At 43.0% G+C, this 25,178-nt stretch overlaps 1 protein-coding gene across 4 annotated transcripts in view; it reads left to right on the top strand.

Moving 5' to 3' along the window:
- Positions 1–25,178, top strand: part of LOC136438529 (zinc finger homeobox protein 3-like) — a 126,131-nt gene that overhangs the window by 24,232 nt on the left and 76,721 nt on the right. For all 4 annotated transcript variants that reach the window (XM_066433342.1, XM_066433339.1, XM_066433341.1 and 1 more), the window contains exons 2-4: positions 3,664–4,037; positions 4,642–7,249; positions 9,680–9,821. In XM_066433342.1, coding sequence (XP_066289439.1) covers positions 3,732–4,037; positions 4,642–7,249; positions 9,680–9,821 — 3,056 coding nt within the window. In that variant the 5' untranslated portion in view covers positions 3,664–3,731. The remainder of the gene's footprint in view (positions 1–3,663; positions 4,038–4,641; positions 7,250–9,679; positions 9,822–25,178) is intronic.

Below are 25,178 nucleotides of genomic sequence, written 5' to 3'. Positions count from 1 at the left end.
CCGATTTGACCTTTAACTTTGAACATGATTTGCATTTTGAACGAGAATTGCGCAATTGTTTGGATGACTCATGGGGTAATGACGGGAAAGATTTTATCTCAATTTTGTTCTCACTTCACCAGTGAATCCAGGTACAGACCAAGGATTTAGAGGCCTGTTATTAGCTGAATCCTCAGGAATTTGTCCCGTAGCACTGAAGATGAAGGAAGAAAAATAAAGGCTCTGACTGACTGACTGACTGAAAGTATAGAACATTCATAGTTAAATGTAGAAAGTATAAAACGCAAAGTAACTTTCAACAGATTTTAGAACAGTAAAAACATATAAATGATTTACCAATTATCATAATACAAAAATTCAGTTATGGTGCTGTTGTGTATTCTGTACTTTAAAGATGTGCTTGGGAACGAATATAAGTGATTAGATGGTAGTTTAGAAGTAAGAAGAAAATGGAAACGGGTGATGGCTTAGTCGGTGTGAAAACTAGCAGGTATATATACAAGGTGTAAAGACAGGTGATTGCATCTGCTTAAATTACCCCCCATTTTTCTGGGACAGGCTCACAGCCGCACTGACAGCTTAATGAAATAATTTGACTGTGAAAGATCGCTGCCTGTTCCAGGTAGAATCCCCAGAAGACTGGATGCAATACATCAGCAGGAGATTAACTTTCTATGCCACACGTACGGGAAAAGGGTACGGCTAGGGAGGTCTTTCGAACAACTGTCATTACCAACACCTGGTAAACATACAGCCACTTAGAATTGCACCACTCAAGTCATTTAGAACACAACTTTTTGTTGTTGTTGCCACTATCGTGAGAATTGTTTTATTTTTACTTAACAATTTTGTATAGATAAGGATAAAACTACCTGTTTTGCCTGAAACAGCCATTTGAATTGTCTGATGAACATACAGCCACTTAGAGGAATTATATCATGTCATAATTGAAATGATTCAGAATATATAGACTTATTTTGTGAATGTTACGATAGTATTGTTATACATAATCTTTAGAATATTGGATAGATATTGGACCTGTCTTTCCCAAAAGAGCCATTTCAAATGCCTGCTGATGATATACATAATTATGGACATAATTATTTGAAGACTAAAATAACTTAGACTTTGACTTAGCATAGCAGTTAGCTGGAAAAGAAGGTAGCAAAATTTTTTAATAGTTTGTCTATAGAATTTTGGACAAATGTCAATTGCAAAGGTTTGTAAGAGGGGTACCCATTGAACTTTCTTCCAATGTTGTGACGTGTTTGTAACCAAGAAGTTTACGAGCGAATTCTGTCCCTTTTCTATTGTCAGAAAGGAGCTTTAAAACCTCTAACTTACAAATACAATGTCCGTTCAGTTGTAGATTGAAGGTGTAACGAATGCTTCAGGCATGTCGGGCCCACAGAAATTTCAAGAAACTTGCTTCTCCTTCCATTATCCCAGGAGATAAAGGGTCATCTGTCTTGCATGATAAGTCCGTCTTTATTTCAGTCGGAGCCCATTGTCCCCGTGAAAGGGCCCGCTGAGGTGGTGGCGTGCCTGTGGAAATCCCTGCGACTTTGTTTAGCTGCTGCATTGTGGCGGATTTTTAATGGCATACTTAGATCATTCTCCAGGCCTGAGACAATAAGGACAATGGCGGACGCGATGAATAAAATATGACGATTTCTGGCTCTCGATCCGGCCTGTGTGCCGGTAATTGTGATCGTTTTTACCACCCCGCTATCTGCATGTCTGAGGAGCGGTGGTTTTCTCGCGCGGTAATCACGCGCCAAAGCTACGCACACACCGCATTGTTGTTCTAAGAGGCGCTGATCAGTACTTTCAGCTGCCCGGGTCTTTGCCAGAAAGGAGGCTGAGGATTAGATTATGCTGGATTTGGTGCGAGCGGACAATGCCGTCCAATGAAATAGATAGCCGCATCAGAGGCTTTTGTCCAAATTGTGGCATAGACAGGTAATGGGGTATTGATGGATAAATATGTGTCACTTTTGTGCGACGGTCTTCTCGGATTGATAAAGCAAAAAAGGTTGGTCGGCCGTCTTGAATTAAGATTTCCGTCTTCTTTTTGTGACGGTTTTCTCCTGTGTTGGAGATGTAACCTAGAGCTTTTCCATCCAAGATAAGTTAGACTCTAACTTAGAGATATGTGAGATAAAATAGCAAGGTGGGTTGGTCTTCCTGAACGAAGATTTCCCCCTTTTTTGTGTGACTTTTTTTTCCCTTTTGTAAAGAGACGACGTATTGTCTGTTTGTACCTGAATAGTTAGACATGCCATATTAAGTGTTGAACAGGAAGTATAGGCATATTTTGACCCAGCCTTCTTTGTGAATTATCATGTCTGTACTTTTAATGATTTTTTCCTTAGAAAAGTGTCAAAGGAAGCAACTGGTAATACTAAACCACCCCTGCCAATGAAAATTATGGTAATCACTTGTCTAAGCCAGAAATCTTTGTTGGTTTTGTTAAAACATGTGGTTTTATTACCGTTGCCAAGACTGTTATTTTGTGTGTATGTGTGTACTGTGTGTATGTGTGTATTTGTGTGTGTGTGTGTGTGTGTGTGTGTGTGTGTGTGTGTGCATAACTCAAGAAGTTGTAGGTCGATCTTTATCTAAAGTTTATTATGATATTTCTCTCAACTGTGTGAAAATCTCTTCAATATTTTTATACCCGTGTGTTTCTTGCCCGTGGCAAATTAGAAATCATTGTCTCCACAAGATGCACATGTTATTATTTCCACCAGTCAGTTATCCACAATAAGGTACTAGTATATTCAGCATAGGTCAGTAGAAGGAAGGTGAAGGATGTTCACTGTGATATCACTAATAGGCACAGTTCCAAATTGCCTGGCATGTGTGGCTCATACTAGGTACTAGGGTAATCCGAACTTGCTTTTCAAGCCAGTAAACCCAGTTGTTAGACTAAGTGATAGCTTCTACATCATTTTGTCCGATCTTCTGTTAGATAGTGTTGTAAATAATTGCCAACGAACAGGTTGTAGTACTTCTTAATTGTAAAAAAGCTGCCAAGACGGCTTTAAATATTTTTCTTGACTTGTAACTTGATTGTAGATGTGTTTTATCTGTCTGTCTGTTGTAGAAATAACTTTGTGTTTTACAGATTATGTGCTATCAATCTTGCAAATGATACAAAGGGCTTGAAGTGCTTTCTGTCTGTTTTGTAAAATGTATTTTATTACTCATAATTTTGAGCTGGTATTCTTTCAGCTTGTCAAGTTGTGAAGTTTTCTGCAGTCCCAAAGTCTTTTTGAAAATTGGAAGTTGCAAAAGAGTATGTCAAGCCCTGGATATGAACATTTAGGCCCTCTTTTCCACTAGACAGCGATCACTAAGCGACAGTACAGTGACCAAAAATTGTATTTGTATAACCAAATTTCATATTTGGAATATACATGTAATGCAAGATGTAAAAGTATGATTAAAAAAGACAACAAATCGCACAAAAGAAAATTGCTTTTCATCTGTAAAATTTGTAATAAAATCTGTCGCTCAGCGATTGGAGCATGCTATATGGTGGGCTGCCTCTTGTGGAGAGGGGGTGTCATATCTAGCTTTTGGTTCAATCTTGCCTCAGTGCTTTTGTTCTCTCCACTTTGCAGAAGTCTAAACGCCTGTTTTCCCTCCCCTATGCAGAAGTCACCTCAGCTAGATGAGTAGCGGAGATCGGCTGAGCCACAGCCGGTACGTGGTTGGACACCACCATGGAAGACGTGACCGCCAGCACGCTGCCGCAGACCCCCCTCAGCAAGCCGACACCCGACACCGTCCACCGAGGCCCCACCGTCCCCAGCGCCAACGGAATTGTCGAGAGCGCGTCCGGAATTCCCGGAATCCCGCCGAGCGGAAGTAGCGGGGACCACCTGCGGGACGGGGATGTGAGTAGTAGTGTGGGAGCCGCGGGAGGATCGTTGATGAGGGGGTTGAACGACCCCGTGACCTGTGGCGGCTGTGCCGCGACCTTCCAGGGTCTGCAGGCATACATGGAACATCAGTGTCAAGGGTCAAAGGTCAGTGCTATGTAATTTAAAATAATTGTTATGCATGTAATTTGGATAAGAAAGAAATAGCAATGTGGGATGGTATCAAATTAGAACAATGCTGTTTTGACATTTGTCAAACCTGTAGAACAAAAGTCAAACCATTCTGTAGTGACCACTTAAGTAATATCAAGTGTACCTGTACGTGAACAAATAAACACTAGTCTACACCATATTTCAAAGACTAATGATAGGTAAATCCTACGTCAGAGACAACAGTTTTGACAGTCTTGCACTTTAGAATTGATATCTCTGTTGGATGAATTATGTGATCATTACCGAATTTCGGTTACTATTATTATATCTGATTTCTTATTATTTGTATATGAGCAGTTATTGTTGGATGGTTCTCTTATTGTATCTTGTTATGTTCTTTGAATAATAATAAAAAAAAAAGAATTGATATTATAAAAAAACCCGAAAGTACTCTCTTTGAGATTAGAATATGTAAAGGTCCGAACCTGTACCTTAACTGCTGTACCTGTACCTGAACATTTTTTAGGGACAGAACCCTATGCACAAACTTTGCAAACTCAAAGAAAAACACCGTCGTAATCTTTTGTGTTTGTCACAGCTGGCCGGCAACAAGCCCGAGAGTGACTTCAGCGAGTGTGACGACAGCGATGGCGAAAATTTCGAGGGCGAAATCGTCTACGAACCAGACGGATCCGCCTACATCATCGAGCACCCGAGTCCTCCGGAGACGCCCAACTCCAGCTCTAGCTCTCCTGTTGGAAGCGCTGTGCCGTCGCTCGGGGGCAACTTGCAAGGCCTCGGGATGTACCAGCCCCTGCTGAACGCCTTCCACATCCCCCAGACCAGCTACGGCTGGGGGTTCGGGGGCCCCGGGGTGCCCAACTCGACGTACGGTGCTCTCAGCAAGACTTGCAACGACACCCCGATCGTCCACAGCTACAGGGTCTACACCCTTCGCAAGGAAGGCGAAGTGAGAAAGGAACTCGAGTCCAAAGACGGAGAGGGATCGACCTCAACTGAAGCCAAAGCAACCCTTAAGAAAATTGTGCGCAAGGTCGCGGTGGGAAGAGAACACGACAGTTTAAGTGTATCTCCCCGCGACGCGGCGAACAAGCCCATACTTATGTGTTTTCTGTGTAAACTTTCCTTCGGATTCACCAAATCTTTTCGTTCTCACGCCACTGGCGAACACAAGATGGTTCTAAACGAGGAGGAAGAGCAGTTACTGTCCAAGAAGGACACGTCCGCGATAATCCAGGGGGTGGGGAAGTCTAAAGGCCCTCCTCTTCTTTCCTTCTTGGAACCCATGGGACAACCGGAGAACTCTGAATCCTGTCACGATAGCTCCAGCACCGGTTCTCCGACACCCACTAACAGTCAGCCTCTGTTCCTCTTCGGCAGTGGCCTGCCGGGAGCTAGCCTCTCTAGTACCTCAAACAACCTAACCAAAGTCAGCTACGTGTACACCTCAAGCTTGCTCACACTGCCCTCCGTACACGTCAGCGTAGCTTCCGCTAGTAGTAGTAATAATAATACCACTTCCGCTATGGACTTGTCTTCTCTTGGTGCTAAGACGTTGTTCACGCCTGCCGTCGTATCTTCTTCTTCCCCCACCCCATCTCCGAGTACCTCACATGGACTAGGGTCGGGGGTCCTTGAGCGGCAGACGCCCAGCCTCAGCCATGCCTCTCACACCCTCGTCCCGTCAGGAACGAACGGTAGTAGCAGTAGTAACAGTAGTAGTAACACTAGCAGCACATTTACCAAACCAGATTCGCTTCTGAAGGCCGTGGCTTCTGGGAAACAGGACATGATGACCGCCATTGTGACGGCGGCGTTGATGAACGGTAGTGCGGAAAAGGAAGTTTCCCAAAAGTCGCTGTCTGCGGAAAGCTTAGCTCCTCACACATCCGCGTTCGCTCTCGATCTAACCAAAGACAAAACTGTTTCCTCTAATAATGTACCTCCCGGAGCTACTTTGCCTAGAACCCCTGAAAGTACGATGAGTGGAAAGACTTCTTCTTCCAGACTTAATGCTCAGGGCGGGCACTCAGATGAGCGCAAGAATTCTGTGAGAAAAGATGCTGTAAATGACGGCCATTCGGGCCGTCGCCCGGCCAGCACGATAGCTGGCCCCTTTCCTGGACTTTTGGGTGGAGAGTCCTCAAATAGCACGGATTACCATGATGATTCGAGGACACACTCGCACCAGTGCGGTGCTGAAAACGGCGTGGAGTGTCCGAAGTGCGACATGGTGCTGGGTTCCACGCGTTCGCTCGGAGGCCACATGACGATGATGCACTCCCGCAACTCGTGCAAGACGCTGAAGTGTCCCAAGTGCAACTGGCACTATAAATACCAGCAGACTCTGGAGGCTCACATGAAGGAGAAGCACCCCGAGACGGGGAACGCGTGCGTCTACTGCAGCTCGGGCCAGCCCCACCCGCGGCTCGCCCGCGGCGAGACCTACACCTGCGGGTACAAGCCCTTCCGCTGCGACGTCTGCAACTACTCCACCACGACCAAGGGCAACCTCAGCATCCACATGCAGTCCGACAAGCACATCAACAACGTGCAGGAGATGCAGAACAAGGGCAAGCCCGACCGCATGTTCGCCGCCCCCAACAACATGGGCGACCCGCTCGCCCAGTCCAAACCAAAGCCGAAGCCCACGTGGAGATGCGACGTGTGCGACTACGAGACCAACGTGGCGCGAAACCTGCGCATCCACATGACCAGCGAGAAGCACATGCACAACATGATGCTCCTCCACCAGAACGTGAAGCAGATGCAGGACTTCCAGGCGCGTCTGGGCATGCAGCCCTCGCCTGCTGACAACGCCCTCTACGGCTACTACCTGGCCCAGGCGCAGGCCCAGGCCCAGGTACACAACGCCCCCCTCCCTTCTCAGCTCCACCCCAACCTCGGGGAATTCCAGTTCGACGCGAACCTGTTCCTCCAGCAGCAGCAGCAGCAGCAGCTGATGGGTCAGAACGTGCCCAGCGTTCCCATGGAGAACGGTTCCGAGGACGATTCGAGCCTGGACGGCCCCCCTCCCGCGGATGAGGATCCCGCGTGCAACGAGAGCCTCAAGCTGTTCCAGTGCGCCGTGTGCAATAAGTTCACCTCAGATAACCTGGATCTTCTGGAGGCCCACATCTCCGGCGAGAGGCCCACGCAGGACGAGGAATGGGTCATGCAGGTAGGTGGGGAGGGGGGTGACCTTGAGATAGAAGTTGTTGTTTCTTATGTTGTTGCAAATTGATTTCAATAGAACTCTAGATTGTCTGGTACTTACAGCTAAAAACAGGTATGTGTTGTACAGGTATCACCCAAGAAACCTTGTCGTGTAATTAAAACTTGCCATGAAGTGGGTGGGAGGGGGGTGACCTTGAGATAGAGATTAGTTTTTTAAAAGTTTAACTTGTCTGGTACCTACGTGCTCGAAAAAAGGGTTATGTACGGATGTCACTCAAGGTGACACTTTCATTCAAGAAACCTTGTTATTAGAAGTTGTGATGAGGTTGGTGGGAGGGGGGTGACCTTGAAATGGAGGTTGTTGTTTCACATTAGATGTTGAAATTGATTTCAATAGAGGTCTAAATTGTCTGGTACGGGGAAAAAAATGTAATGTACGGATGTCACCCAAGGTGACTCATTCATTTCATTTCTATTCAGCAGTTTCTGTTCAATTTTCCTTTACCTCTGAATGGTCGACCTGGAAAACCTGCAAGTCGTTTTTGTATTAAAGGAAATAGAGTTTCTCTGGCACACCATAAGGTTACCCTTGGCAGTCTATCTAGCCATGCCTTACAAAAGCTGCTAAGTATTATGGACTACCTTTGTTCCCCTAGGTCAGAAATGGGACCACTTGTTATGACCCTTTGACCATTCCAAATTGTACCGTGGTACATATTTGACCTTAAACTACATGGTGAGACCCACTATGACCTCATTTCTGACTGGTGGTCACACCACAGAGTTTCCAGAAAAGATCTGATCAACCATGAAGTGGACACTGTGGTTGAATGGGCGTTAACCTTTAGCACACTGAAGTAACTGTTTGGCACCCGATTCCAGATTGGATACAGAGTTAAGGCAGCAGGGAGAAGGTTAGAAGAAAAGGCCAAAATGGAATGTAAATTTCTGGACCCAATCAACATTTTTATGATAAGTCTTGTGTAAGAAACATAGCAACAAATCCTGTCTGTTGTTTTGGCAGGTGTGTTCTGCAAGGGACCACCTGTTTTTTTTAATAGACTGGAATGTTATTAGCTTGGAACAGTGCACAATCCACAAAACAAAGGAAGACAGTTGACCAGAACAGCTGAAATTTGAGATCCTTAATGGTTAGTGTACATCTGTGTCTGAATTAGACATCCCCCATCTGAAATTCTGAATGAAAAATAGCCCCACCTATCACTGGAAACAAATGTCAAAAGTGTGTGGCAGAGTGCTCGCCTTTGCCCTTTTCTATGCATTCAGAGGGGAATTATACATTTCTGTGTAGCGGCTCAGACCCAACGCATGACGTAGCCAATTAGCTATGCTATAAATCACCACCATAGCCGGTTGATTGCATGGTGGTGGGTGTTAAAACATATTACACAAAATATGCCATACACACATACAGGTGTTTTCCTACCTTCCCACCACTACAATCCTTATAGTTAGACAACACCTTGCCATTCCCACCATAACCCTTCTGTTGTAGCAACCACTACACATCTGATACCAATACTGTTATTGACAAAGAAATTTCAGCCAGATTTTGGACTATTAGAGTTTCATTATTTATTTATCCTCTGATGTTTTATTTATCCATGTAGACCTTGGCACTTGAGTAATTATCTATTATGGCTGCATATTTATGCCTGGTACTTTCATGTGCTTAAAACGCTTATTCTTCGGAGGTAGCGGCTTAGAAAATAAGGTACAAGTATTGTTAAATGTACCAGCAATATCTGCAAATAGAAGGTAAAGAGGGTTTTAAAACTTCTGTTGTGTTGATATCAGTTTTCAATGCTGTGTTCATAAAATAAAATTTGGAATTATTTGGTTTCCAAAACTAGGAATCTTTCCATGCATCTCATCTACCAGTATATTGTGTTGTTGAAGGTGTTTTGTTAAATATACATAGTATCTGTATACAGATTATTTCCTTCTTGGGGCACTAGATGACTTGAACCTATGATTATGAAACCCAGGTTTGGTTTTGGTGTTTTGTTTACATACCTACATGTCCTTGTAAAAAGCAGTTGTTAGACCTACTCTGGTAGTAGAAAGCAGCAATAAACTGAAGGGCCCCAAATCAAATAATATTTAGGTCTCATCAAGACCTACCCACATACCCAATATGAAGACAATCCATCCAGGCTTTCTCGAATTATCGTGCAAACAGACATGACCCTCACAAGCACACAGCAAGTCACTACTGTAACAATACCTCAAATTGACAAAGATAATGAACACAGCCACAATATAAGGTATAGGTAAAGCAGTCATCCTCAATTGAAGTGAAGCATTATGCTTTTTCAAGTAGCAAGTGGTAGTGCAATGCGGCTTCGCTATGGCTCGCATTTTTGGCCAATATAAGAAAAAGTCGTGACCGTTGTGTTTCCATTGCCCTCAGGTAGGGGATGTGTACCAGTGTCGCCTGTGTAACTACAGTACCCAGCTGAAGGCAAACTTCCAGCTCCACTGTAAAACTGACAAGCACACCCAGAAGCTGCAGCTGGTTGCCCACATCAAGGAGGGAGGCAAGCAGAACGAGTGGAGGTGCGTTGGTTTCATTTGTTTGTTTATTTTTTGACCTAGTAAGCTCTAGGACTTGTAAGCTCTAGAAGTAGGGATGTCCCTGTAGCTCAAGAGGTAGCAGCCTCACAGTTGACTCCTGGTTCTAATTAGTTGGTAACTGGGAGACCCCGGTTCAATCCTGGGTCAGGACATCTCGGTTAGGGCTGCACAGTCTTTAGGAAAGGGGGAAAAATGGGGGTCCTGTGATCAAGGAGGTGCCACGTTAAAAAGGCACTGCAACAGCCTCATTACTCAGATGGGTGCCTACTGGATGTACTTCAGATGAATGATATCTAGGATTTTGAAAGACACTACACCGTTGTTCGTCCATCAATCTGACAAGGACCGCTCTTCAACCATTAGTAGGTCGAGTCACGTGTCCTCAGGTGGCTGTACAGTCCTATTCTTTCACGAAACAGTGTTCAGTGGAGGGTTGGGTGCACGTTCCTTTCTGGCTACACTACACTACGCTACACTACACGTACCTCCTTCACCATAAAAGTCCTACTGGGTTGACTCTAACCACTCAGGATACGAGATCTAACATTTGTGACCAATCACAGTCCAGAGTCCCTGGCCAATGAAGTTCCAGTATTGCTGACCAATTGAAAGTCAGATTTTTAGTCTAACTTTGTAACTTCCCATTGAAGAAGATGTCCATGTCTTTCTAACTCAGTGCTCTCAGCTTTAGTACCATTTTAAGTAGTGATCGCCTGTGCCTTTATCGCACGGAAACCTGTCATGTCGTTTTGAGTATGGTTCATGGGTTTGTGTAGCAGTGTCAGAAAGGTCTGTGGCTCGAGTAGCAAGGTCCTGTAGGCTTGAGCAACCATGGCTGAAATCTTCCCTAAAAGCCGATCAACTCTTCCACTTAGGTGCCGGCAAGTGAACTGTCTTGTCAGGGTTAAAGCGTCTTAGTTTCCGAGGCTCGCTGAGCTTGAAGTTGAACTTTGTTGTTGGATGTTCAGAAGGTAGGAAAAGCAAAAGGTGAACAGCTTTGCTGACCCTCTTCTTCGCTGGGGCCTGTACGGGTTAACCTGTTTGCCCCTAGATTGAAAATAGTCAGGTCCAGAAGTAAGGAGTTTTTTTCAGGAATGGGCTATGCCACTTTTTTGGATAGGGGAACGATGTACTGCTTTGTTAGTTAACGACAGTCAGGGACTTGAAGCTACAGTCTTCTAGTTGCTGGTCTTCTGCTAAAGACACAAAGCTACTTGTCACCATTGTGCATGTAAGTTGCACTGTTGGAAAGGGGTTTCAAAGATGTCGATGGTATTACTTTCCACAGGATACCTTATGACTAAGCATTGAATTGGATGTAGATTCATATTTCTTCTTTGCTGTAAAAGTTTAATAACTCTGGCCATAATGCTGGGATTTGGAATGCGTGTACTGCCAGCCATTTTGCATGAGTGAATAATACCTCAGCACATCACCAGCGATATTCCTCTGCAAAGTGCCCGACTGGAGTTTGACATTCCGGAGGATGCATATGTGATGATACGTCAGTAGCCATTACTGACCTGGCCTAACGCCTGGGGCGCTTTCAGACAAGAGCAGAGAAGCCATAATGACATCATCTTTTACATGGATGAACAGAATATCAAAACCCCGTCCTCGATGGCTCTAATGCCTCATCTTCAGTGCAAACAGACGTATGGAAACATCCAAACGGCAGCTTCCTGCACGAAACAAATGCTGACAGCGGGGGAAAAAGTCATTCCGCGCAATCAAAATGGTCATTTTTAGTTAGGCCGGCCGTTTTAATGGCATGGGTAGACGTTCGTCCTTAATGTTCAAATGTCAAAAGATTGAGATACGGCGAGCATGTGAAAAATGAAATTGCGGCGAGGAGCTGACATTTTGAAAGTCCAAAGGCAGTGATAACAAGCGGCTGAGGTCAGCCGGGGCTGGCCGGGCTCCGCACAATGCCACGCTCCCGCCCGAGCAAGGCGGCATTCACGTGGGCATCTATCAGCAGTATGCAAAACCGCCCCTGAAAAATGAAATTCGGGAGAAACGGTGACATTTTGGAGTCGGGAGCAGGGCTTAGGCTGAAATGTGGGGTGTGCGATAGGCTTGCCCAGCCATTACCGAGTTCATTTGTCGATTCTAAATTTCCGGAGGGGTTGTCCGTACAGGTGAAGGCACATCACCTGGAAACTTAACCGGCCTCCCGCCTGCATGCTTAAGGAGGCAGTTTTTCTTGTCTGCAAATTGGATGCTTTTGTAACTCTCAAAAGTCGAAGGCTTTGATGGATGGAGGTGTCTCGTAGAGAAGTATTATGGATTTATGTCCATTCACGGTCTTAATACTGTCAGGGCAATATCTCTTATAGAAGTTTCTATATCTATTGTTCTATTCTAGGTACAGAAGCTGAACTTATTTAATGTAATAGACCTTGCCCTACAACGAAACATAAAATTTAATGTAGTCTCAAGGACTGGCTGTGAAAAAAAAGAGAAAAACTTCATGCTCACTTGCAATTTGCAGAAGAAACACATTAAGGAAGAACAAGTCTGACCTTCGAGTCAAGGAAGTGGAGTTATGGCCACGACGAAACACAGCGGAGATGGACAGACTTATTAATTGTCTGGAAACAGTCGGGTTTCTCATTTACCTGCAGCTAGATGGACATGTACTCTAATTGGGAAAATATGATGAGTTTTGTTTGGGAATTGCAGTGGTACATGTACATTGTTAGGTTGCCTCGTTGTTGTTGTTGAAGATGTTTCCGAAAGAATGTCAATTTGTCAGACCCTCTGTCCTTCCTACCAAAATGCCATAGCACAAAAGCTATCATAATACTTAAGAATAGACTGTATGATTTTTCGTTACATGTACGAGATGGACACTTACTCTACTTTGGGAAAACGTGACGACTTGTCTTTGGGGATTGCAATAGTACACGTACTACATTGTAAAGTAGCCTCATTATTTGGTTGAAGATGTTTCCGAAAGAACGGTCACTGAAGAAGAAGGAAGATGATTTCTGCCGTTCCTTTGTGGCTGCAATCGGTTTGCATGATAGATCTTTCACAGTGTAGAATTTGGCAGGGTAATTGGTTATATCCATATTCTGTTCACGCCCAGCATTAGGCTGTACTTGTTGTAGGAGACATTTTCATAAGGGTTTAAGATGACCACACGTACATGAAGCAGAATTTCTCGTGGTGCATTCAACCAAAGTAAAAGACATTGACAACAGGATTTAGCTATCAAGTTTTATTTGATGAACCACTGAATTAGCCCTTAGAATGTAGCAGGATATGGTACAACAGTTCTCAAAATACCACCTGCATTGCACATGCAGGTTTCCAGCTCTGGCCAGGTAGTCCACCAGGTGTGTTACACCAGAGTGTAGACCAGGTAAACCAGGTAAAAGTAGAGGTAGTCTAGCAGATGTGTCACTCCAGAATGTTAAAAAAGTTGAAATCCTCCCACACCATTACTAGTATTGATGTATAGGGCAGTGCCCATCTCCGTTTCATAGCCCTGGGCCACACTTTGGTGCAATCACTGTAGCAGGGGGCTAGTTCACTGGCAGTGAAGTGTGTTTAACATCCATACTGTTTCAGAAGTACAGAGTGTATGTACCATTTTTATAAAGTCTTTGGTATGACTCAATGCACCTCTTGTCCAGAGGTGTCCTACCTGGGGCTTGAACCCCAGTCCTTCTGGTCCAAGTAATTTGAACTAGATGTGGTGAGAGGCAGAATGCGCAGACCACTACACCACAGGGACACCCCCCACTCTAGAATGTAGACAGGTGTAAACCAGGTAATAGAGCAGGTAGTTCACCAGGTGTGTTACTCCAACAGTCAACAAATCATCTCCCATAGCAGGATAGTTGAGCCAGTCATCATCGTCAGTTTTTTTTAGCAACGTACAGGTAGTCCACCAGGTGTGTCACTCCAGACTGTAGACAGGTGTAAACCAGGTAATAGAGCAGGTAGTTCACCAGGTGTGTTACTCCAACAGTCAACAAATCATCTCCCATAGCAGGATAGTTGAGGCAGTCATCGGAGCAGGCAGTCCACCGGTACTGTCCTGGAATAGCAAGGATTTTAAACACACAACATTAAGTGGCTGATTAGGGGGTAAATGTAGCAGAGCCGACGCTCCAGGAAGTATACAGATGGAGGGAGAGGCGGCCTGCATTCCAAAATCACGCGTCAGCATTTCTGGTGAAGGATGCTTGAGGTTTTTGCCAAGAAAATGGGCCATTTTCGTAAATTTCTGACTGGTAGGTTGTTTCCATCCTGATACATGTACATGTATTATAGACACCCAGAAGCTGATATCACAAGAAAGTGTAGGTTTAGCGACTGCACACATTAGTAGCTAGCTTTTAAAGCATTTCTGGTGAAAGATGCCTCATTTTTTAGCCAGAAAATGTTACAATGTTTCTGGTAAGTTTTTTCAAGCCTGGTACAAAGATGTCCAAATAAAGCAAATGATATATCAGAAGAAGGTGTAGGTTTAGTGACCGAGTGCATCAGTAGATAGCCTTAAAAGCAGCATTTCTGGTGAAAGATTGCCAAGAAAATGTGTCTGCCTGATACGAAAACAGGTATAGGTGTAGGTTTAGTGACTGAGCGCATCAGTAGCTGGCCTTGAAATCAAGCAGCGCCGGAAACGTGACTTATTTTGAAATGTCGATGAAGGTTGACTAATTTTATTACCTGTTTCCTTCCGGACATCATCGCACATATCTGGTCAATCAATGGAGAATAATGTGATTTTTTTCCCCCGACATTCAGCATAGTTACAATCAATGTGAGAAATACAACATTTTTGATGACACATTACATGAGAACATGCAGTGCAAGTCGTAACCAAAGGCGGTTACAAAAGAGAAATCTGACAAAATGGCACTTTTCAAGAAGGCAAATCAGACAAAAATTGCACTTTTCACGAAGGCAGGCTAAAATTGCACTTTTCACAAAAGCAGACAAAAATTGCACTTTTCACAAAGGCAGACTAAAATTGCACTTTTCACAAAGGCCGACTAAAATTACACTTTTCAGGAAGGCAATTCAGACAAAAATTGCACTTTTCAGGAAGGCAGACTAAAATTGCACTTTTCACAAAGGCAGACTAAAATTGCACTTTTCACAAAGGCAGACTAAAATTGCACTTTTCACAAAGGCAGACTAAAATTGCACTTTTCACAAAGGCAGACTAAAATTGCACTTTTCACAAAGGCAAACTAAAATTTCACGTTTCACAAAGGCAGACTAAAATTGCACTTTTCAGGAAGGCAGACTAAAAATGGCACTTTTCGCAAAGGCAGACTAAAATTGCACTTTTCAGGAAGGCAATTGCCATGTTGGCCAGGTAAGCGTCGTGTAAATCTTCAAGAGAAGAAGGAAAAGGTGTATCATCCGACTAATCATTTTTGTTGACGGTGACTTTTCACAGACTAATGTTTGTCCCTCCCGTGAGTCGTCCGTTGATGAAATCAATTGAGAAGAGAAACGAAAAATAGAATTGACCTTTAAATGCCACCGAGAGGAGACGTCCAATTCTGAGTGGAGAGGAATCGCTGAATGCGAACATTCGGAGGCAACGCCGTCGACAAAGGGCGCACTTCAGGTTTTATAAAGCATCTTGAGAGGACAGACAGGGTTCGTGGAGTAAGGAAAGGGACGGGGAGAGAGCCGTAAGTGGGGCTGAGTGACAGACGATTGCGGCTCATTTGCTGCTGCCTGCGTCAGGAGACTGGATAATTGGATCCGCTGGTTGATGACCGGGGACTTGTGTGGCGACTTGGTTACGTCGTCGGAGGCGTGGTCAAGGTCACGGCTCGACCAGTGGGAGGGGGGCGCCGTGTCAGTGTGGAGAATGATGAACTTCCTGACATTTGGTTAGCATGGTGGTCCCTTTTGTTCAATTAGTCATGGTGTTCAGAGTTAGGTTAATGAGAAGGTGGGACGTTGAGTGGGAGTGCGGCGTGCGTCCGCGTCAGCCGCTTGTTGCGGCAAAAGTTATACCGGATAGCAAATGTCACGTTTCCCGACCTTTCAGCTAGTTGCTTGTTTCCGGCTTGAAACTTGAGCATGATCCCTGAAAAGGCAAGGCAAAGGCAGGAGACGGCACTTAAAAGTAGATACTCACCTAATCTTATACTGTATTGATATCGTCTGTCTCTTTGGCAGTTCATACGACCGTTTGTATGTGTGCTCCAGTTCACATGATTGTGAAGTCTTTGTCACATTACTGACAAATCTTAAAGGTTTGGTTTAAACAAAGATACTGTGGCCCACCCTTCCCTCAAAGGACTTAAGAGTCTATCAAACTTTTAAGTAAAAATTGGTCTTAATAATAATCATCAACAGGAAAAAAGAAATTCACATTTTTTTAAAAACAACTCTACCTGCTTTTAAGGTAGAGAACCTAAAACTGTTTGTACCGAAGTACAGAGTTTCCTGTTGGGCTTTTCTTTCTGGTTAATAATCCAGTTAAGCATTATTTCTTTAAATCCAAGAACTAGTACATTGAATTGGTTTGGCCACAAGGTGAAGTTCACTAAACGCTGTTTGCCAAACCGGCCTTTCTGTGACAGCTTGATGATGTCGGAGGTCGGTGTGTTCGTAGGGAGTATCAGGTGCAGCATAGCGCTGGGAGGGAACGTGAGCAAACATGTCGGTTAGCCGGAGATGGTCGCCAGGAGAGTGAGGGATATTTTGGGAGGTTTTATTCCTGCCAGTGTAAATACGGAAAGGTCACAACTGTGCGGTGTATATTGGCAGAGAATTAGCTGTGTATGAAATTAAGTGGTACATATAAAGACTAAACACATCTGATGAATCAAATGATAATCCTAGTTTTATTTCAGTGATATCACGGGAAGCCCTGTATTTATTCGTTACCAACCTGCATTGCTTTGCTGATGTCTTAGAAGAAGAAATCTGTGATTTATTGCAACGTCATTTAAAACGTTGATATGAAATATGTTGGAAAGTTTATAATTATTTCTGTCATTCAGATATTTGGGATCTGTGTACATTCCTTTGTAATATGTCTGGCATCTCTTCAGCCGTGTAAGATGCATCGTTTCCAGGTAGCCTGGCCAATACTTACTCAGGTGTGAAAAAAAGACAGGTGCGCTTGCACACTCAGGCACTTTTACAAGGTATAGCCTTTCTCAGCGACGTCAATGAGGTGTTTAAGATATATCCTCCCCAGGTAAACTGGTGAACACTTACACACTCAGGTGTGGAAAAAAGACACTTGCACTTGCACAGGCACTATAACAAAGTATAGCTTTTCTCAATGATAGCATTGCGCTAGCACCGCTCTGCCAATGTCTGCCCACCGACATGTACATAGGTGTCCTTGCTAGCATCTGTTCAGCAGGTGTGAGATATATCCTTTCTAGGTAACACGGTGAACTCTTCTAACATGCTCAGGTGTGGAGAAAGACAGGTGCACTTGTACAAGCACTAAGACTCACAAGGTATACAAGATATGCATTACTACTAGCTTGTCTACCCGACAGCCTTGCGTTAGCACCAATGGAGGCTAGGTGGGTGTCCGGCCACCATAACTCAATGATCCTAAGCTTCTCTCATTGATATTTTCAGCGTCGTTAATCCTCTCCGTGGTCAGCTCCCTCCCTTCCTCGAGGACCCCGGGACGGTTTTTAACTTGCGAGCGGAATTCGTTTCGGCTCCGAAATTAAATAAAAGTCGTTGCTGGGAGATTGATGAGGGCGGGGGGAGATTGCGCTCACCTGATGGAGGTGGGGATCGTTAGAGCTCTCCGGGAGGCCCTATCCAGCAGAGCGTACCTCATAAGCGGCTTAATTGATGTCGGTAACATGGACAATCGTCGCGAGGGTCGATCCCCCGGCCTTTTCACGTCTAATTTGCCTCGTGAAGCCAAATGCGAATTGACGTCCCATGCTTTGAGCTAATTAGCCAAGTTATAGGCTTTATTGCTTTTGTCCTAGGTTGTTATCGGTTGAGACGATGGTCATCTTTGGGAATTGGGGAGGGGGGGGGGGCGCTCGGGAAGAGAGGGACCAATGCTAAAGCGGCCGTATGTGATCGTTTATCGCTGACACGATGTCTTCAGAGAGTGGCGATTCCGGAAGGATGTATTTTTGGTTTGTCGCTTGAACGTTTTGTTTCGGACGTTGATGAAACGCGACCAGACGGACGAAAAATATAACAAGTCTGTGCTACTCACCACGTCGTGGGCCCGTCTTACCCGCCGGCCTAATTGGGCGAAGATGGTTTGTATCCGGCCGGGTGTTAGTGGACATCTGAGAGCGGGTAAGGAGGTGAGAGGGCCGGCTGCGGCCGTGCTCGTCGATAAAGACGCAATAAATCAGCATTAGTCAGGAGCGTTTGTTCATCCCGTATTGTCCGTGCTCCGGGCTAATTGCCGGGGGAACGCAGCCGACGAACTACGAACGGACGATCCCACCGCCCGGTTCTAACTGTCGATCGGACGACACCCGAATCGAAAACCTGCGTATCGGGCGAGCATGCGGTCCTACCCCTTTCTCGGACTGTTTCATCAAAAGCTAATTAGGCCAAGTTTGGGAATCGCCACTTAATCCTTCTTCCTGACAAGGAGCCCATCGCCGGGCAGGGGGAGAGTAATAGGCCAGGGGAATTTCTCCAGTCCTGCTCTATAAATCAGCAGGTAACATTTTGCCAAACCATATTGTCTGCAGTTCGGTAATTAGCGGAAGAGCGGGCTCTAAAGAACATTAATCACGAGGCGAGCGCGGCGGCCGGGGCTCCGCGGGGAAGCATCATGTTCCCGTTTCGATCGAAGAAACCGAGAGAGGAGGGAGAATCAAGACGCACACAGAAGGAGCATTTCCGGGATTCTTCCGGAAAAGGAGTGTCAGACGGGGAGGGGTTGTTCTCCACCCTCCTTGCGAGCGGTGATGATGGATGCAACGTCTTGGCGGGGCGATAATAAAGATGCGAGGAATAGAATTAAGTTGAAGGTCAGCCTAACCGGAACCATTCGTCTCTGTGAAGATGGATGGGAAGACAATCTGTGAAGAGATGTACCTGTGCCTCTGCACTGCAGGGTGGCCGGGGGAAAGGGTTCTCTTTTGTTCCTGGTGATGATGGTACATGTTCCTCCTCCTGTGGGCTACTAGGGAAACACTAGACTAAAGTTAGCGTTCGTCCAGGGTTCGGCCTAACTTAAACCATTCATCTCTGTAAAGATAGATGGGTAGACAATCTGTGAAGAGATGTACCTGTGTCTCTGCACTGCAGGGTGGCCGGGGGAAATGGTTCCTCTTTTGTTCCTGGTGATGATGGTACATGTACCATCTCCTGTGGGGTACTAGGGAAACGATAGACTAAAGTTAGCGTTCTTGCAGGGTTCGGGGGAACTCAAAACCATTTATCTCTGTAAAGATGGATGGGAAGACAACCTGTCAGAGAATGTACCTATGCTTCTGTACTGCAGGGTGGCTTGTAGAGCAGGTTCCTCTTTTGCTGCTGCTGATGATTAGACCCTCTCCCAGGGGTACTAGAGACATGCTTAATGTTCTAGTAGGAATAGGATGTGCGTACATTCTGGATGACGGAAGTGTTGCTGGTTATTTTTCCTCTGTCAGTTTGTATCTGAACAACGATGATTAAACCTTCTTAAGGGAAATGCTAGTGTTTGGGAGGATTGGAATGTTCTTACATTTCAAACAATGGAAATATTACATTTTTCAAGTGTCGGTGCTCTTGTCCCAATATCAGTTTGAATACGTATGTTGTGTCAGCTTTCTTGCATGAAGACTGATCACTGCAGTCAGCCGTATAGCCACATAATCTTATGTAAATGATGTCCATCAGTTACAATCACTGCAATCTGTTTTTACAGCATGGAATTCGGACTCGAGTGGAATACCATGGCATACGAATTAACATGTTTAGCAATCAGCCTTATTTATGGAGCAAACAGTGTCAAATGACATAATTCTGTATTCAACGTATATTTGGATATTTGAGGTGCAGGACTTATTCCAAGACGTGAGATTATCCAGCTGTACCGTATTCTCCTTTTCTCATCGTCTTTAACTGTTTCTGACCTTGGGAAGTTTAAGGAAAATGAGCGCAATCGTCCGTAGCATTTCAGAAATGGCGAAAATATTAAGGGACGAAAAATAAAGGAGAAAGGACAAAATGATACGTTCTCTTATTGCTTTCTTCAAAATGATGGTGGCAGCAAATATGAAGTGATACAGGTAGTCTGAAAGCATTAGGAGATTGTACTTATTTCCCTTCTACAGTGTAGGATTGACTTCCTAACAAATTTTGACAAGTACAGGTTATCTACCAGAAGCTGCCTCAAACAGTTGTGTCTAGGGGTGGGTACTGGTACATAAAATTCAGGTCAGGTCCAGGTCCAGAGGGTCAGGTCAAGGTCCGGACCTGTACCTGTACCTGATTGAAATCTTACAGCACACCATCTTGTATGGTCTCAGTCTAGGTTTTTGTTTGTATCTTGTCATTAGCTAGTGTACAATGATCTTCTGAGAAACCTGAAAATTAATTGAAGCTTCCCATTTGGTCAATCTGTGGTTAACTTTGTGCAGTGAAGTGAACTTTACCTCCATCCTAAACATTTGTTACCATTTTTAGACCAACCAGCCAGCCAACAAAAAACACAATTTATGACATTACCTCTTTGCACTGGTAATGATGGTCATTACATAACAGAGAAGATTTTTTCAAATGATCAGAATCTTTTTTATCTATTTGTTTATTTTTTATTTTATTTATCTATTTATTCAGTGACATGTATTTATTTAATCTCAAAACAACTAGGTTGGCCCTTCACCTTTTAACATTTGTGTGCATGTTTGTAGGTAATATTGCTGAGTATCAAGTGGCAGTGTCTACAAACCCATATTTAGATCCTCCAATTTTAATTTGCAAATGGGTGGATGTGAAAATGGGGACACCAAATGAGCAGGATCGATGTGGTTTATGGACCGTCACTATCACCGGCTTAATCCTTCCGTGCTAGGCTGTAAATTTCAACAATAAAAAATAGAACAATTAGTGCTTAAAGAAAAAGCTGCCATTTTGGCCATATTGTGTTGATATGTGTTCTATTGAGGATCCTTTGGTAGAATTGTGTACTGTTGGTTAGTTGTAGATATTAAGGAAAATTATCAACTGACAAATTGTCAACAGTAGATGTTCTTCTCCATTTTTTCTCTCTCTTTTTCTTCTTCTTTATTCTTATTGTTTTATTTCAATTTACCACAATATGAAAGGGAGGGCAAAACAGGTGCATTAGCACCTTAACAAGTTGCCCTCCCATACACTAAAGACAGCATCCACAATATCGTACTGTAAAAATTAGCTGTATCTTCAAATATACAATACAGCTTATAACGTATTATAAGGAAGCTTATGCCGGGGTGGGGGGTAGTTTTGTGTGTCGTAGGGAGGTGAAGTTGACACTCTGCTGTATTATCCATCACCCCAACATAGAGCACTGTCTAGATCTGTACTGTGCCTGAAAGATAAAAGCACAGAAACGGGACAGTTTTCCCGCTGTTGAAGCTGCGAGGATGAGTGTTGTTGGTTAAGCGGTGCGAGTGATTGTTTGCTCGACTGGGCAGGCTGCGGCGAGAGATTTCCAGCCTGCGCTCCTTTGTATGCCGCAGGCATTAGCTGCTAATGCCATTTCTGTGTTGCGTGGTTCAAAATTGCTGTTGAACTAATTGCCGAAGGGCCAAAATGAAAAACCTTGATCAAACGCGGAGTTAGCCATGGTCTGATGGATTCCTCTGTGGAAGGGTGCAGGTAGAAGTGCGCTGATGCGATCAGAAGGGAAACCAGCGCCGTGCGTTGATTACCCTGAAAGCTGATGAACTAAAAGTCTTCCCATTTCTATCGCAACTTTTTAATGCGCTGACGTCAGCATGGTTTTGACAGCTGAAAGTGCGTGATATGATTTTTATGAAGGTGACTTCCATCAGTTTATCCTTGAAACATTTGTTTTATGTTCTCTAAGTGTTTGAAAGATTTGAAGTTGATTCTTGTACCTCATTTCAACCCTGGAACAGCTTCGGCAAAGTTGCAAAAGTATATATTCAACCTGGCATGTTACACAAAAGTGTGATTTTTGTTTCCTTGATCAAACTCATACAGATCTTAACAAAGGAACGGACAAGGGGACAATACATTTAAGTTTAAGAAGTCATATATTAAGTACAGTCACTAAAACAAGGAGAAAGAATTACGCTGGAAGGTGGTCGAGTTAAATTATAGAGAAAGACACAAATTTTGACAAATAATCATAAAAAAATTTGTTGAATTGTTAAAAAAGTGTGTATCTCTTGGATGTGTGAGATACACACTCATACAAAAAGTGTGACCGGGCACAATAACAGCTGAGCTTTCTAACGTTGTAACTATGACTATTGGTTGGTTGGAAATGTTTAAAAACATTTCCAACCAACCAATAGTCATAATTTCTCATCTGGTCTGTAAACCGAGTTATGGAGCTACTTCGGCCCAAGTGAGTCACCAACTTAGTCCATCAAAAGGTGCTTCCTCATAAAAAATTGTTGTATGCGGTGGGGCGATGACGGATATGATATCATTTATATCACCTCACGTCTGCTGAGAAGTCAGGGCAATTAATGGGACAATATTGCCAGATTAACATGCGGCGCTGCCGAAAGTGTTCCGTACAAGGCTCTGTACATAAACTCTCCTGTCGTAAACCATTGCGCAGCAACAATGTTCACGTCACTGCCTACCATGTAGTGGGTGCAAGAATTCTCTTCAAAATGCTGCTGCTGAGTTAGATCTAGGGTTACTTAGGCCACACCAATTTAATTTCTTGGTTAATGGATTTTTATTTAAAAAAAACAACAAAATTTTTAGAAAAAAAAATCATGAAAACAGAAGGCTGGACCTAAAATTTGTTTTTTTGTGGAAAATAAAAATCTGTTAACCAAGAAATTAAATTGGTGTGGCCTTAAGTGTTGTAAATTGAAGCATTTTTCAACCAAAGTTTGTCAGGGTTACCAGATTGTAACAAAAGAAGCATTTTGGATCGTAAACCATTTCGCAGCAACAATGTTCACAAGCTTACACACAGTGTGAGAAAAATTCTCTTCAAATTGTTGCTGTTGAGTTTGGGTCTCACTAAATTGTTACAAATCAAAGAGGCATTTCTCAACCAAATTTTGTCATGGTTACTTTATTGTTTCTAAGAATTCTGTCCCTTCAAAATGCTACATGAAAGTCTAGTCAGGGTTACTAAATTGTAACGAAAGAAGCATTTACTATCGCAAACCATTTGGCAGCAGCAACGTTGACGTCACTACGTAGCACCCAGTGTGTGAAAACCCTACTAAATTGTAACAAAAAATATTAAGATGTGTTTGTAGACAATGTCAAAATGTAACGACCAAATTCAGTCAGGCTTACTTAACTGTTCCCAAAATGCAGTAAGTGAAAAATTCTCCAGTGTCTTTTCAAAATGCTTCTAAAATCTAGTCAGAGTCACTCATTGATAATAACTGTTCCAAAAGAAGCATTTAGACATATTTGTGTAACACATTTTGACATACATGTATTTGTATATAGTCTTTAGTATAATAAAAGTGTAGTATACTGTCAAAATATTACTGCCAAATTGAGCCAGGGTTATCTGTACATAAAACTGTTTGATATTTTTGGTTTGAGTCGGACATCAGAACAACGTTCTTGTCAGATGGTGGCTACTTTTAGTCGGACTGAAATGGGGACAACAAGATGATAAAACCATTTTGTGATAATGCCTGCTTGTGACCTGCCCTACATGTAACTACATATTTTATATCTAAATGCACAGTTTCACTGTCGTATATGTCACTGGTGGAATACATAGTACAAGCAAAGATGCACATGGGTTTTCACCCACAAAAATAAAATGTTTGAAAACTGAAAATATGACATGACAGGGTTAAATTTGGTGGCAAGGCTAGGGTAATGGTAAGACTGGTAATATACCATATACAATGTGTTGCAGAAAAGAGAATTGAACCTTTTGTTTACAGTGATAAGAGTTTATTTCAAAGCCGTTTCTTTCCAATCTGATGCCACCACACTTATGTCATACTTCATAACCCTTATATTTGGACAGACATAAATTTTACAAGTAAATATTATCTTATAACAGGTGTATTCTTTGTTGCTGGAAAGAATTGGGAATAGAACGCTGGAACCTTTGGTTTACGCTACTCTCTATAGAAATGTTAGTTCTCAGTTAGGAACCATTGATAGCAATTTTCATGTCAGATTTTAAACCACTAACATTTTGGTGTTGATGAATGATAGAACGGGGAATATTATTTTATGCACATGTAAGCGGTGGACTGGTACATCCAGGTTATAGGGACAGTCGTTCTTCATCTTGATGGAAAAGACATGAGACAGTGGGAATGGAACCTAGGAGTCTTTGTTTATACCTATTTTCTTTGAAATTGTCACTGTTCAGGTAGAAATCACAACAGTTTGCATGTCAACTTTCATGACCCCGATATACATGTACATGTAAGAGCAAAATGCAAATATTACAGGTCTTGTGAATGTTATTCCACATACATGTATATATGTATATTTTGTGTTACTGTAAAGGGCATTGGGATTAGAACTCAGGATGTTTGGTTTATAACTGCTGAAATTGAGGTAGGTTTTTATGTCAAGTTTCAATGACCCTAATGTTAGATCAATGGTAATTTTTTGTGAATATTATTTTGCATATAGTCACGTTTGCATTGCTATAAAGGGAATTGAGATTAGAACCCAGGATATTTGGTCTGTAATTGCGTTATTGAGGAAGCGTTTTTTGTCAGATTTCTTTACCCTGATATTGCAAATGTTACATATTGTATATTATTTTACATAAGTATATGTATTGATAGATACAATGTATTTTGTGTTTTTATAAAGGGAATTGGGATTAGAACAAAGGATCTTTGGTAAACTAGTGCTCTCTATCAAGGTAGGGTTTGTCGTCAAGTTTCTGTGACCCTAATGTTAGGTGAATGGTAAATTTTCTTGAATATTGTTTTACATACATTTATATTTTCGTTGCTATAAAGGGAATTAAGTTTAGAAGCCAGGATATTTAGTTTACAACTGGTCTTGATTGAGGCAAATATAAAACCTCCTTGATTGAGGTAGGTGTTTATGTCAGATTTTGTGACCCTGATATTAAAGCAATGGCAAATATTACAAATTCTCTATTATTACAAAGACATGTATATTTTGTGTCACTATAAATGGAATTTTGTGAACCTAATGTTAGAAAAGTGGCAAATATTACAAATTCTATATTATTTTACATGTATA

Source organism: Branchiostoma lanceolatum, chromosome 7, assembly GCF_035083965.1.
Source record: "Branchiostoma lanceolatum isolate klBraLanc5 chromosome 7, klBraLanc5.hap2, whole genome shotgun sequence".
NCBI lineage: Eukaryota > Metazoa > Chordata > Leptocardii > Amphioxiformes > Branchiostomatidae > Branchiostoma > Branchiostoma lanceolatum.
Note: the sequence above shows the minus strand (reverse complement) of the source record. Positions and strands in the feature narration are given on the sequence as shown.